General features: G+C 45.0%; 1 protein-coding gene across 4 annotated transcripts in view; it reads right to left on the reverse strand.

Moving 5' to 3' along the window:
• Positions 1-14025, reverse strand: part of LOC137655686 (long-chain-fatty-acid--CoA ligase ACSBG2-like) — a 131900-nt gene that overhangs the window by 76687 nt on the left and 41188 nt on the right. For all 4 annotated transcript variants that reach the window (XM_068389646.1, XM_068389645.1, XM_068389648.1 and 1 more), the window contains exon 5: positions 8546-8679. In XM_068389646.1, the coding sequence (XP_068245747.1) occupies positions 8546-8679 (134 nt within the window). The remainder of the gene's footprint in view (positions 1-8545; positions 8680-14025) is intronic.

Here is a 14025-nt window from a genome sequence, read left to right on the forward strand (position 1 = left end):
CTAGGACAATGGGAGGCTCTCGGGGACTACACAGTAGAGTACCTCCCAAAAATTAATTTTTCGCATGTCAAAAATCCCTTTTTGGATAACAAACCACAATAATGAAGTTACCTACATATCACTAGGCCAAAGAACAGCCCAAATCTACATTACATGGGTGAAAAGAAATAAAAAATTAACAATCTCACATTGAAAGATGGAATCTTTGACAAAGAGATCCCACATAGCACATCTGCTGGGATACCCGATTACAGATCCCTCCCCTACCTCTCGCATCCCAATTGGACAACAAAATCAAATCAAGAACAAAACAAACATGATAAACTATTTGAATTTTTTTAAGGTAGTCTTATAAACATCCTAAGCCCAGACCAATCCATAAAGCTATGAATATCCTAAAACTCCAAATTTTCAAACAAAGCTAAGGAAAATACCATTATTCTCAAATGATATGCCTTTGGGATAGAAAAGATCAGCCTTCTTAATGAGAGAAATAATAAAATAATGGTTAATTCCTGTAGAAAGGGCTTATTGATCTCAGTGTTCTGAAACAGACGACCTTCTGAAAATCATATATCTCTGCAGACTTAGAAAATAAATTGAAAGGAAGACACCAGGCAGAGGTTATCACAACAGGTCTGTAAAGTTGAATATAGAAGATCCCATCAATATAGGGGCTTTCATTCTTTGTCAGATATAGCAGACTCTGATTCAGTATCAGGAGAAAGTCAGGAGTAAGGTTGAGGACCTCCAGCTATTAGAAGAGCACAGACAGTTTGCTGACATTTGCTTGGAGGATATAGTTCATAAAATTACTGCCTTCTGTAACAGATAATTTAGGGTAATAATTGTATAATCCAATTCAGTCAAATAATCAAGAACTATCAAATTATTGACACAATTTGACAGGAAATTTATATACCTCTTTTTAAAATTCTAATGTTATTTTTATTTAGGTCAAGCTTTTCCTTTGAAAAATGATTAGCATATGAATTTCAGTGTTTCACTGACAGAACCTTTCAGTCTAGAAATCACTGAAGACGTAATTAACCAAAAAAAATTGACACATCAAAAACATGAAATCCAGCAAAAAGTTTGAATACATCTTTTAACATCAACTGTTACTTATGTGAAAACAACCATAGTTCTCACATGAAGGAAAGCAAGAGCTCAATTCACTCAGATTAAACCCACTGAAACATGTAGCTATCTATAGTATCTTATGCTCCAAAACTTCTTGTTTATACCAAGTAAACTAAATGCACTTCGGGAAATGTCTTGTGAAGTACTGGATATCAATGATGGCAAAATAATAACCCTATCACATAAAGAATGCAAATCTCAGCCATAGGGAGATATTTCTGCAACAAGGATTTCCCAATCACCTAGCACCTAATGAATGTCTTTCTTCTTCCTTTTAAATGTATAAAAAATAAAGTATACTACTGACTTTACAATTAAATGATCTATCAAAATACTTTACTTTTTATATGAAATATGGAGTACAGTACTGATCTTTACAGAGAGACAAGAACACAATATTATGTTATCAACAAATGAGGACACAAAAGCAAGAGTAAAATACATACACATATCAATAGCGTATATGTATGTATGTATGTAAAGTATGTATGTATGTGTGTATATATATATGGAGTTTTTATTATAGAACAAATTTTTATGAATACTTACTTAGCAGTTATATATATATAGCTATAGTCTCTGATGTCCGGCAGAATTTTTCGAAACTCGCGGCAACCGCCGTGTGGTGGTTGTGCGGTTAGATGGTTAACAACCCTTACAGGGTGGTACTTGGAATCATTCCCGTTTTCTGTTCCTCAGATCATCTTTGCCCGACCTGTCTCCTGAGGGGAGGAAGGTGGGACTTAAAATATATATATAACTGCCAGGTAAGTATTCATAAAACTTTGTTTCATCATAAAAACTCCATTTTCATGAATAGAACTTACCAGGCAGTTATATATATATATAGCTGATTCCCACATTTGGAGGAGGGTGACAGACAGCTAACATTGTTGGGAAAACAACAATAAGTTGTAGGAAAAAAAAACACCTTGATTCCTTACCTGCTAAGATAGCTGACTTCAAAGGTTCCTGCCTCTTGAGTCGCTTTCCCTTAGGAGTCTCAGCCAGGTGTGGACCTGTCATGCTGAAACAACTCGGTCGAGTCTGTCAAACGGGGTGAGACCAACGGCTTGACTAGACTTCAGTACTACCTATGCCCCTTTTAAAAACTGCAACCTTACTCAAACTCACCACCTAACCTTGCAGAATAGATATAACTATCTAGCTAGACTGAGGGCACTGTACCACAAGTCAAGAGTCCTCAGACAACCATAAAAACCAAAACCCAAACACAGGCATACAAAAGTTAAGGTTGAGGGGAGGTAGTAACTCCTTTTCCCAATACAGAAGCAGTAGCTACGTATGGGCCCAAGGTGTAACACCTTTCATAATCTACTCTTACCTCTCTGAAGTAATGAGAGGCGAACACAGAGTTGCTTCTCCAGAACGTTGCGTCCATAATCTGTCTAACTGACATATTCTTACGATATGCCAGTGAAGTAGCAATGGCTCTCACCTCGTGAGCCCTTACTTTTAAAAGACCGAAGCTCTCCTCCTCACACCAGAGGTGAGCTTCTCTTATTGTTTCCCTCAAGAAAAATGATAATGCATTCTTTGAGAGGGGCTTTGGCGGATCTTTCACTGAGAACCATAAAGAATTGAATAAGCCTCTAACATTCTTAGTACAAGATACATATGCCCTGAGGGCTCTAACTGGGTAGAGGAGCCTCTCCTGCTCTTGACCCACCACATTAGTGAGGTTAGGAACCTCAAACGTCCTCGGCCAGGATTCTCGTTCTTAGCGAGAAAGTCGATCCTCAATGCACATACTGCTCCATCCTGATTGAAGCCCACCTGCTTTTCAATAGCGTGAACCTCGCTGACCCTTTTTGCTGTGGCCAGAGCCATCAGGAAGAGGGTTTTTTTGTAGTATCTCTAAGGGACGCTTGTGAGATGGGTTCGAACTTCTTGCTGCATAGGAACCTCAGAACCACATCCAAATTCCAAGCTGGGGGTCTTAACTGAGCCTGCTTAGTTGTCTCAAAAGACTTCAAGAGATCTTGCAAGTCTTTATCCTGAGTTAAGTCTATGCCTCTGTGCCTACAGAGAGCTGAAAGCATACTCCTATACCCTTTAATAGTGGATACGGCCAGTTTAGAGTCTTGTCTGAGGGACAATAAAAAATCAGCTATTTGGCTCACAGAGGTAGTGGTTGAGGAAACTTTGTGCTGCCTACACCATGCTCTAAAGGTTTCCCACTTCGATTGGTAGACACTTTGCGAAGAGACCCTCCTCACTCTGGCGATAGCTCTTGCAGCCTGCGCAGAAAAGCCTCTCGCTCTGACAAGCTTCTTGATAGTCTGAAGGCAGTCAGTCGTAGAGCGAGGGGGTTTTGATGATACCTCTCAAAGTGGGGCTGTTTGAGAAGCTTTGGACTTGGAGGAAGGCTTCTTGGAAAGTCCACTAACATGTCCAACACCTCTGTGAACCATTCTCTTGCTGGCCAGAATGGAGCTACCAGGATCATTCTCCCTGATTCGAGGAGAGCGAATTTCCTGACGACCAGATTGATGATCTTGAACGGGGGGAACGCATAGGTGTCCATCCCCATCCAGTCCATCAAGAAGGCATCTACTGCTACAGTATTACCTCCTCGTCCGGGACTAGGGAGCAGTAGTTGGGGATCCTTTTGTTTTGGTTGGAGGCGAAGAGGTCTATTAAAGGCCTCCCCCATAACTTCCACAGACTCTGACAAACCTGATGGTTGAGGGTCCATTCCGTGGGAAGAACTTGCCCTTTCCTGCTGAGCATGTCTGCCCTTACATTCTTCTGTCCCTGCACGAATCTTGTTAGAAGTTCTACGTTGTTCTCCTTCGACCACAGAAGGAGCTCTTTTGCCGTTTCGAACAGAGACAGAGAGTGAGTTCCCCCTTCCTTCCTGATGTAAGCCAGAGCCGTGGTGTTGTCCGAATTGACCTCCACTATCCTCCCTGACACTGAGTCTTTGAAGGCCTTCAGTCCAAACAGAATGGCCATCAACTCTTTCCTGTTGATGTGCCATCCGTTTTGTTCCTTTCCCCAAGAGCCTGAGACCTCCTTGCTTCCCACTGTTGCTCCCCATCCTGACTCCGAAGCATCTGAGAACAATACTAGGTCTGGGTTCTTCCTGAACAGGGAGATTCCTTCCCCTAAAATAGCTGGATCCAGCCACCAAATCAGATGACTCTTGATTTCTGCTGGAATGAGGAAGGAAAAGGAGTCCTCCTGAACCTTCCTGTCCCACACCCTTGATAGGAAGTGTTGAAGAGGTCTGAGATGCAGTCTTCCCAGACAGACAAACTGTTTGAGCGAGGAGAGGGTTCCCAGCAAACTCATCAAATCCCTCGCTGAGCACTTCTGTCTTTCCAGGAATTCCTTCGGTTCGGTCTGGGACTTCTCCTTGTTGATGACGAGACCCAGTTCCTGAGCCATCATAAATGTCTTGCGTAGGTCCTCCAGACATTTCTCCTTCGACCGGGATCTTATCAACCAGTCGTCCAAATATAGAGATACTCTTATCCCCTCTTGATGAAACAATCCTGCCACGTTCGCCATTACTCTGGTGAAGACTTGAGGAGCAGTGCTGAGGCCGAAGCAAAGAGCCTTGAACTGGAAACACTTGCCCTGGATCATGAATCTTAGGAACTTCCTTGAAGTCGGAAGGATGGGGATGTGAAAGTAAGCGTCCTGTAAATCCAGAGACACCATCCAGTCCCCTGGACGTACCGCTGCCAGCACCGACTGAGTCGTCTCCATGGTAAATTTTGTCTTTTCCACAAAGACGTTCAGAGCGCTGACAACTAGAACTGGTCTCCATCCACCCGAGCTCTTGGGTACCAGAAACAGGCGATTGTAGAAACCTGGGGAAGATAGTTCCAGAACTGGCTCTATCGCTCCCTTCTCCAGCATCTGGTTCACCAGATCCATAAGAGCCCCTTGTTTCACGGCATTCGAGTACTGCGCTACTAAGGCTAGAGGTGTATTTGAAAGCGGAGGCTTCTTCAAGAGAGGGATCTTGTATCCCTCCTTGATGACCGAGAGGGACCAGGCATCCGCCCCTCTTTTCTTCCAGGCCTGCCAAAAAAGTGACAGCCTTGCTCCTACCACTGTCTCGAGAACTTGAGCTTCATCTGGAGTGGGACCTGAACGAACCTCTATTCGTTCTACCGCCCATCTCCTGCCTTCTTCCCCTGAAGTATGTTCTCGTAGGAGTTCTACCTCGAAAGGGCTGCTGAAGCTTCCTCTCCTCTCTCTTCAGTGAAGAAGGAACTACTGGTAAAGGGTTCCTTGCAGAGCGTGACAGGAGGTCTTGTGTGGCCTTTTGCACTAGCGAAAGGGTAATGTCCCTGACAAGGGACTCAGGAAAAAGGTGCTCCAAGAGAGGGGCGTAAAAGAGCTCAGCCTTCTGCGCAACCATAACTGCTCTGTAAGTGAACGAACATAAAAGGGCCCTCTTCTTTAAAACTCCTGCGGAAAATAGGGAAGCCAACTCATTTGACCCATCCCTAAGAGCCTTGTCCATGCAGGCCATAATACTAGTAAGGTCTTCCGTTTCTTCCAAACGTTCTTCTTTCCTGGCCAGCGTACCCAGAGACCAGTCCAAAAAACTGAAGACTTCGAAGGCTCGGAAAATTCCCTTGACGAGGTGGTCAAGCTCAGACATAGACCACATTACCTTCGCCGAGTTAAGGGCATGTCTTCTGGAAGAGTCAACAATGCCAGAGAAGTCCCCCTGGGAGGAGGCAGGCACTCCCAGGCCCAGAGCTTCTCCAGTCTCGTACCACATGACCGGCTTAGATGCAAGTCGAGCTGTTGGAAACGAGAAGGTGGTCTTTACCACTTGCCTACACTCCTTCAGCCAGTCATCAACTCTAGCGAGAGCCTTCCTAGCCAAGATGGACAGCTTCATTTTTATGAAAGCCGATTGCTTTTTGACCTTCTTCCTGCTAAACTGCGACTGAGGAGAACGAGGAGCAGCAGGTTGAAACTATTCCCCTAAAGCTCAAAGAGGGAGCAAGAGAGAACCTTATAATCCGAAGCCACGTTAGCAGGCTTATCCTCATCCTCTGAAATATCCTCCAGATCTTGCCCTACTTCCAAGTCAGGTTGTCTTTGGGCTGAAGGAACTAAGTCGGAGGCAGTTTCCAAAAGTTCACCTGCGTCTGGGAAAAGCAAATCGTTGGATGCGTCCTGTTGGCGAGGGCTGAATGCATCCTGACATTGAGAGGCACATGCGTCCTGGCGCCGCGCGCTGGAGGCGTCCTTGCGTCGCGCGCTAGAAGCGTTCTTGAGGCAGGAAGAGGATGCGTCCTGGCGCCGAGAGATGGAAGCGTCCTTGCGACGAGAGCTGCATGCGTCCTGACGTCGCGAAACGGAAGCGTCCTGGCGTCGTGAGCGAGAGACAGAAGCGTCCTGATGACGAGGATCGCGAGCGTCCTGGCGGCGTGTCGAGGAAGAAGAGCGGTGCCGCGCGCTCGACAAATCGCGCCGCAGTTCCCTGGGCGAGGAGTGACACTGAGTGTCCTGCAAAGGAGAGGTACTCCGTTCCCTCTTAGAGGCCGATTTCTTAATCGGTAAAGAGTCGTCCTTACGCCTGCCCGACTGGGGGGAAGGGCGGCTAAAAGCTTGCACCAGAGAAAACAGCTGTTTCTGCATCACAGTCATAAACGACTTAGCGACTGCTGCTGGATCCTGTGATACTGAAGGCGATGGCTACCACGTAGCGCTGGTCGTAGAAGGGTCTCTCGACGGTCTCTCGTCACTAAAAAGAAGAGGAAAATCTTCCTTCCTTCCATCTCTCCCAGTCATCCTCGGAAGGAAAAGGTTCCGGACTACTCGATAAGGGTGAGCGAGAACAGGTCTGTTCAGCTTGCTTCCACCTCCTCTTGGTCGGTCTCGAAGCCTCATACTTCCATTTGCGTCTAGGAGAAGGGCTCGGGGAAGACACCATTACTTCCGACACGCCTTTTCCGTGGCGGTCATGAGCAGCCTGGGAAAACGCAACAAGACTGCCTGAGGCGACGGCTGACCAAGGATACGTACCTCTCACTCCCTTGCGGCCGTCGATGTACCTTCTCCCTTGGTCCTGGGAGCTTGGTAGAAGTCTAGACCTAGGGACGTGACAGGTTCGATCAGTCGCCACCTCCACTACACTTTCACAAGTACTAATTACACTCTCACTCTTACCTTTAAAGGCTGAAAGCTGGTCTTTAAGAGCCTTCAACTCACCCGCCATCCTGGCGTACAGAGGGTCATCCGTAGATACCGTTCCCGTAGAAGGGGCAGGAGCTACTACCTCAGGAGAAGGTTCAACTTCTACAGAGGAATTAATTAAGGGATCAAATGAAATATCTAAGCTAAGCTCACTAGCAGATTTAGATTTAGGTCTCGAAGCCCTCCTGACTTTATATAACTCTAACTTACGCACATAGCGTTTCATACTTAACCATTCCTTCTCGCTCAAAACCTCACATGCCTTGCACCTTTTATCAAGCGCACATTCAAAACCCCTGCACCTCAAACAAAGAGTGTGAGGGTCTACCGAAACTTTCGGTAACCTCACCTTGCATACCTCATTTACACAAACCCGAAAATGAAGTTTATCAGATCAGTCATCGTAAACTAACAAATAGTTAAAGAATAATAACAAATGCGATTTCCAAAACCCCAGATCAGTGTACGTCACCAAAAAAGAAGTACAGTACAGCGACACGGAAAGCGAACGAAAAACTCCAATGGCGGACCAACGATGTTGTCAGTCCAACCGGCAGAGATGATCTGAGGAACAGAAAAACGGTAATGATTCCAAGTACCACCCTGTAAGAGTTGTTAACCACCTAACCGCACAACCACCACACGGCGGTTGCCGCGAGTTTTGAAAAATTCTGCCAGATGTCAGAGACTATAGCTAAATATATATAACTGCCAGGTAAGTTCTATTCATAAATATATATATACATATATATATATATATATATATATATATATATATATATATATATATATATATATATATATATATATATATATATATATACATATATATACATACATATATATACATATATATACATATATATACATATATATATATACACACACATATATATATATATATATATATATATATATATATATATATATATATATATATATATATATATATATATATATATATATATATATATATATATATATATATATATATATAGTGTAGATTAATTCTAACGAATATAATAAAATGAATGGTTCCCATGAATATGCCCACAGAATTTTAGTATGATAGTATACACATAATGATTCTGAAAAGCAAACTGAATGAGAAAATCAAATAGAATATACTGAATGCTTCTTGGTATAATGCCAACACATAATATTAATGTACTGTGCTGTCTCAAATAATTGAAATAAAAAATCTCACCAAAGTTAGCGATAACCCATTCAGGTGCATTTCCTCCCATGATGCAAACACCATGAAAACGCTCTAAACCAAGTTTAATGAAAGCTTTTGCTGCTGTCCGAGATTCATCAAAATAGTCCTTATAGGTCCAGTACCTGAAAGCAGAGAATTCCACATTTTAATCAGTGAAAGCAATATATTTGTATCTAATGAAACATAGTGACTTTACTTGTTCTGGTAAGGAATTAAAATTTAAAGGGTTGAAATATTTTTTTAATACGAAAAATGATATTTTATTTATAAAATAAATTTTTGAATATACTTACCCGGTGAATATATAGCTGCAACTCTGTTGCTCGACAGACAAACTCTACGGAAAAAACTCGCCAGCGATCGCTACACAGGTTGCGGGTGTGCCCAACAGCGCCATCTGTCGACCAGATACCCAGCTCTTATGTAAACAAAGACTCAATTTTCTCCTCGTCCCACTGCGTCTCTATTGGGGAGGAAGGGAGGGTCATTTAATTTATATATTCACCGGGTAAGTATATTCAAAAATTTATTTTATAATTAAAATATCATTTTTAAATATTTAACTTAGCCGGTGAATATATAGCTGATTCACACCCAGGATGGTGGGTAGAGACCAGTAATATATGTTTACATTTTATGAGCTAAGAGTTTTTATATTTCATTTTAGAAGTTATCAAAATAACAAAAACAAAATAAATAGGTACCTGGTAAGGAAGTCGACTTGAACAATTACTCTGCCTTTTAAGTACGTCTTCCTTACGGAGCCTCGCGATCCTCTTAGGATGCTGATCGACCCCTAGGAGCTGAAGTATCAAGGGTTGCAACCCATACAACAGGACCTCATCAAAACCCTAATCTAGGCGCTCTCAAGAAATGACTTTGACCACCCGCCAAATCAACCAGGATGCGAAAGGCTTCTTAGCCTTCCGGACAACCCATAAAAAACAACATTTCAAGAGACAGATTAAAAGGATAAGGAATTAGGGAATTGTAGTGGTTGAGCCCTCACCCACTACTGCACTCGCTGCTACGAATGGTCCCAGTGTGTAGCAGTTCTCGTAAAGAGACTGGACATCTTTCAAGTAAAATGACGCGAACACTGACTTGCTTCTCCAATAGGTTGCGTCCATTATACTTTGCAGAGATATATTTTGCTTAAAGGCCACGGAAGTTGTTACAGCTCTAACTTCGTGCGTCTTCACCTTAAGCAAAGTTCGGTCTTCCTCACTCAGATGTGAATGAGCTTCTCGTATTAACAATCTGATAAAGTCTGACCAAGCATTCTTTGACAAAGGCAAGGATGGTTTCTTAACTGAACACCATAAAGCTTCAGATTGGCCTCGTAAAGGTTTAGTACGCTTTAAATAGAACTTAAGAGCTCTAACAGGGCATAAGACTCTTTCTAGTTCATTGCCTACGATCTCCGATAAGCTGGGAATATCGAAAGATTTAGGCCAAGGCCGAGAAGGCAGCTCATTTTTGGCTAGAAAACCAAGTTGCAGCGAACAAGTGGCTTTTTCCGACGAAAATCCGATGTTCTTGCTGAAGGCATGAATCTCACTGACTCTTTTAGCCGAGGCTAAGCATACCAGGAAAAGTCTTAAGAGTGAGATCTTTCAGGGAGGCTGATTGTAACGGCTCCAACCTGTCTGATATGAGGAATCTTAGTACCACGTCTAAATTCCATCCAGGGGTAGCCAAACGACGCTCCTTGGTGGTCTCAAAAGACTTAAGGAGGTCTTGCAGATCTTTATGTTTGGAAAGATCTAAGCCTCTATACCGGAAGACCGATGCCAACATGCTTCTGTAGCCCTTGATAGTGGGAGCTGAAAGGGATCGTCCTTTTCTCATGTATAAGAGAAAATCAGCTATTTGAGCTACAGAGGTACTGGTTGAGGATACAGAAACTGACTTGCACCAGTCTCGGAAGACTTCCCACTTCGATTGGTAGACTCTAATGGAAGACGCTCTCCTTGCTCTAGCAATCGCACTGGCTGCTTCCTTCGAAAAGCCTCTAGCTCTCGAGAGTCTTTCGATAGCTGAAGGCAGTCAGACGAAGAGCGTGGAGGCTTTGGAGTACCTTCTTTACGTGTGGCTGACGTAGAAGGTCTACCCTTAGAGGAAGACTTCTGGGAACGTCTACTAACCATCGAAGTATCTCGGTGAACCATTCTCTCGCGGGCCAGAGGGAAGCAACTAACGTCAACCTTGTCCCTTCGTGAGAGGCGAACTTCTGCAGTACCTTGTTGACAATCTTGAACGGTGGGAATGCGTAGAGATCCAGATGTGACCAATCTAGGAGGAAAGCATCTATATGTATTGCTGCTGGGTCCGGGACTGGAGAGCAATAGATTGGAAGCCTCTTGGTCAGCGAGGTTGCAAAGAGATCTATGGATGGTTTACCCCAAGTGGCCCAAAGTCTCTTGCACACATCCTTGTGGAGGGTCCATTCGGTTGGAATTACTTGCCCTTTCCGACTGAGACAATCTGCTATGACTTTCAAGTCGCCTTGGATGAACCTCGTTACTAGGGAGATGTCTTGACCTTTTGACCAGATGAGCAGGTCCCTTGCGATCTCGTACAACGTCAGTGAGTGGGTACCTCCTTGTTTGGAGATGTACGCCAAGGCCGTGGTGATGTCCGAGTTAACTTCCACCACTTTGCCTCGAAGGAGAGACTTGAAGCTTTTCAAGGCCAGATGTACTGCCAACAGCTCCTTGCAGTTGATATGCATGCTCCTCTGACTCGAGTTCCACAGTCCTGAGCATTCCCGACCGTCTAGTGTCGCGCCCCAGCCCACGTCCGATGCGTCCGAGAAGAGAACGTGGTTGGGAGTCTGAACAGCCAGGGGAAGACCCTCTCTTAGGTTGATATTGTCCTTCCACCAAGTCAGACAAGACTTTATCTTTTCGGAAACCGGGATCGAGACCGCTTCTAGCGTCTTGTCCTTTTTCCAGTGAAAAGCTAGATGGTATTGAAGAGGACGGAGGTGTAGTCATCCTAGTGACACAAATTGTTCCACGGATGACAGCGTCCCTACCAGACTCGTCCACAGCCTGACTGAGCAGCGTTCCTTCTTCAGCATCTTCTGGATGGATAGCAGGGCTTGATCTATTCTGGGGGCTGATCGTCTTGTTGTTCAGCAACGTCCTCATCAGAGGGTTCCTCATCCGAAAACTGATGAGGAAACGGCAACGGAGTGGGCAACGGAGTGGGCAACGTCTGGCTCGCTGAGTCCGGTCGCACTGGTGCATGCGTGACGGAGCCGGACGCAACATCATGGAACTGCTGCACAGTCTGTGAACTGTCAACAACCATGGGTGCGCGAGGAAGCACAGCGTCCACCCGAGACTGTCTAGACCGTCTGGGTTGTGCAGTCAACACCATACCGGGTTGCTGAGGTTGACGCACTGCGTCACAACAAGTCACCTCTGCTGGTTGTTGAACGTCCTGAACGTCAACAACCACCTCCGAGCGTCGCTTAACGTCAACGTGCGGCTGGCAACCCACACTGGGTCGCATCGGTGGAGGAACCACCTCAACTGGCAGACGCAAGAAGGTTACCTCAGCGTCAACAGGGCGCACAACCGACCGGTTGGAAGGTTGTTGGCCAGAAGGTTCGGCAGCAACCTTCTCCGCATAAAAGTCCTCTATCAAGGACGCAAGCTTGGACTGCATGTCTTGCAGCAAAGCCCATTTAGGGTCTACGGGAGCAGGTGCGGCAACAGACGGGGTTAGCGACTGAGGCGGTACCGCTTTCCATCCCTGAAAGCCTTGTTTATGCATGACATAATTGTACAGCAAAACTTCAAAGGCTCGAAAACAGCTGTGAAGTTGACCTGTAAAAAAACTTGGAGCGTCTCCTGGCCAGGCGCCAGGGAGAGTCTACGAGATTTGAGAAGTCTATCTGGGCAGAGGCATGAACTCCCAAGCCGAGAACTTCTCTCGTGTCATATCAGACTCTCGCTCTATAAGCCAGTTTAAAAGAAGGGAAAGCAAAGGCTGTATCCCCCAAACTCCTCCTGGTGATAAACCAGTCGCCTAGCCAACGTAAAGCTCTCTAGGAGAGCGAGAGAGCACAAGCTTAAAAACAACGGCTTCGAAGTAGCTAGGCCTAGTGTAAGCTCTGACGTTTAGGCGAACGAGGAGCAGCAGTTACAAAAAGATCCGGACAAAGATCCTTAAAAAAAATCATCATGATTTAATTAAAGTCCATAGAGGGCTAAGCAGCTTTAGGCTCCTCTCCATCTGACAGAGTCCTCAAGGGAATATCAGTAGGAGGGGGAACAGCAACTTCCTCATCTACAGGAACCTTGTCCGATAAAAGCTGAGTCTCAAGCAAGGGAGAGACCCACCGTGGTGGCAATGCTTTACAAGCAGAGTCCACACTCACTGGTGCATTAGTAGCGGACCAGAACGCAACGTCATGTAACTGCTTGACAGTCTGTGAACTGTCAACAACTGAACTGTCAACCACAACAGGTGCGTGAGGACGCACAGCGTCCACTCGAGACTGCTTTGACTGCCTAGACTGAGCAGTCAAAACAACTCTAGAATGCGGAGGTTGACGCACAGCGTCAAAACAAGTCAACTCCGATTGTTAGCGAACGTCTTGAACGTCAACAGGAGCATCAGCAAGTGGCCTAACGTCCAAATGCGGCTGAAAATCCACACGAGACCGCATCGAGTGTGGTTCTAAACAACCTGACTGACGTGACTTAGCTACGCCAACGTCAACAGGAAGCACAAAGGAACGTTAGGTTGGCTGAAAGCCAGGATATCGATGAGATAAACGGCTAGACTCAACGGACTAATCGACAGAATAGTCTTCCATAAGGGAGGCAAGCATATTCTGCATGTCTTGCCATACAACCCATTAAGGATCAACGGAAATGGTTGTGGTAAGAGACGAGGGTAACGTCTGTGACCGAAACACTTTGCCAACAAAAAAAGACTCTCGGAGTCTGTGTTACGCTTTTGTTAGGCGGCGAGCAGTTATCCGATGACTGCATAGGGTCAGAGCTGTCCTAATGGCTGTAACCAGGATGCTGGACCTGTCCTGAAAGGACTGACTTTCGCTTAAGGGCTTCGAAACCTTGTGACAGGTTTCTTATGCGAAAAGCCTTCGGATGACGAGGAGAAAAAACGTCTCTCTCGTCTTATGGTAGGGGAGATCTTGGTAAGATACACCCGATACCATAGAGGGAAACGTCTGTTCGTTGATCAAGGCCTCTCGAACCCATAAGTCGTTCGACATTACTTCTCCCCTGTTTGGGAGCTTGCAAGAGGTCCCAGACTAGGTGAACGACAGGCACGAACTGACGAACCCTCGGACGCAACACTGTAACACTTTGCGCAATATCACTTCATCACTTCGATTTTCTGTTTTGCACTTATTTCACTGAAATCGAAACTTTTACTGATTTCTACCTGAAGCACGCAATTCTACCCTTATCAAAAGGTAGTAA

This window comes from Palaemon carinicauda, chromosome 16 (genome assembly GCF_036898095.1).
Source record: "Palaemon carinicauda isolate YSFRI2023 chromosome 16, ASM3689809v2, whole genome shotgun sequence".
NCBI classification, from domain to species: Eukaryota; Metazoa; Arthropoda; class Malacostraca; order Decapoda; family Palaemonidae; genus Palaemon; species Palaemon carinicauda.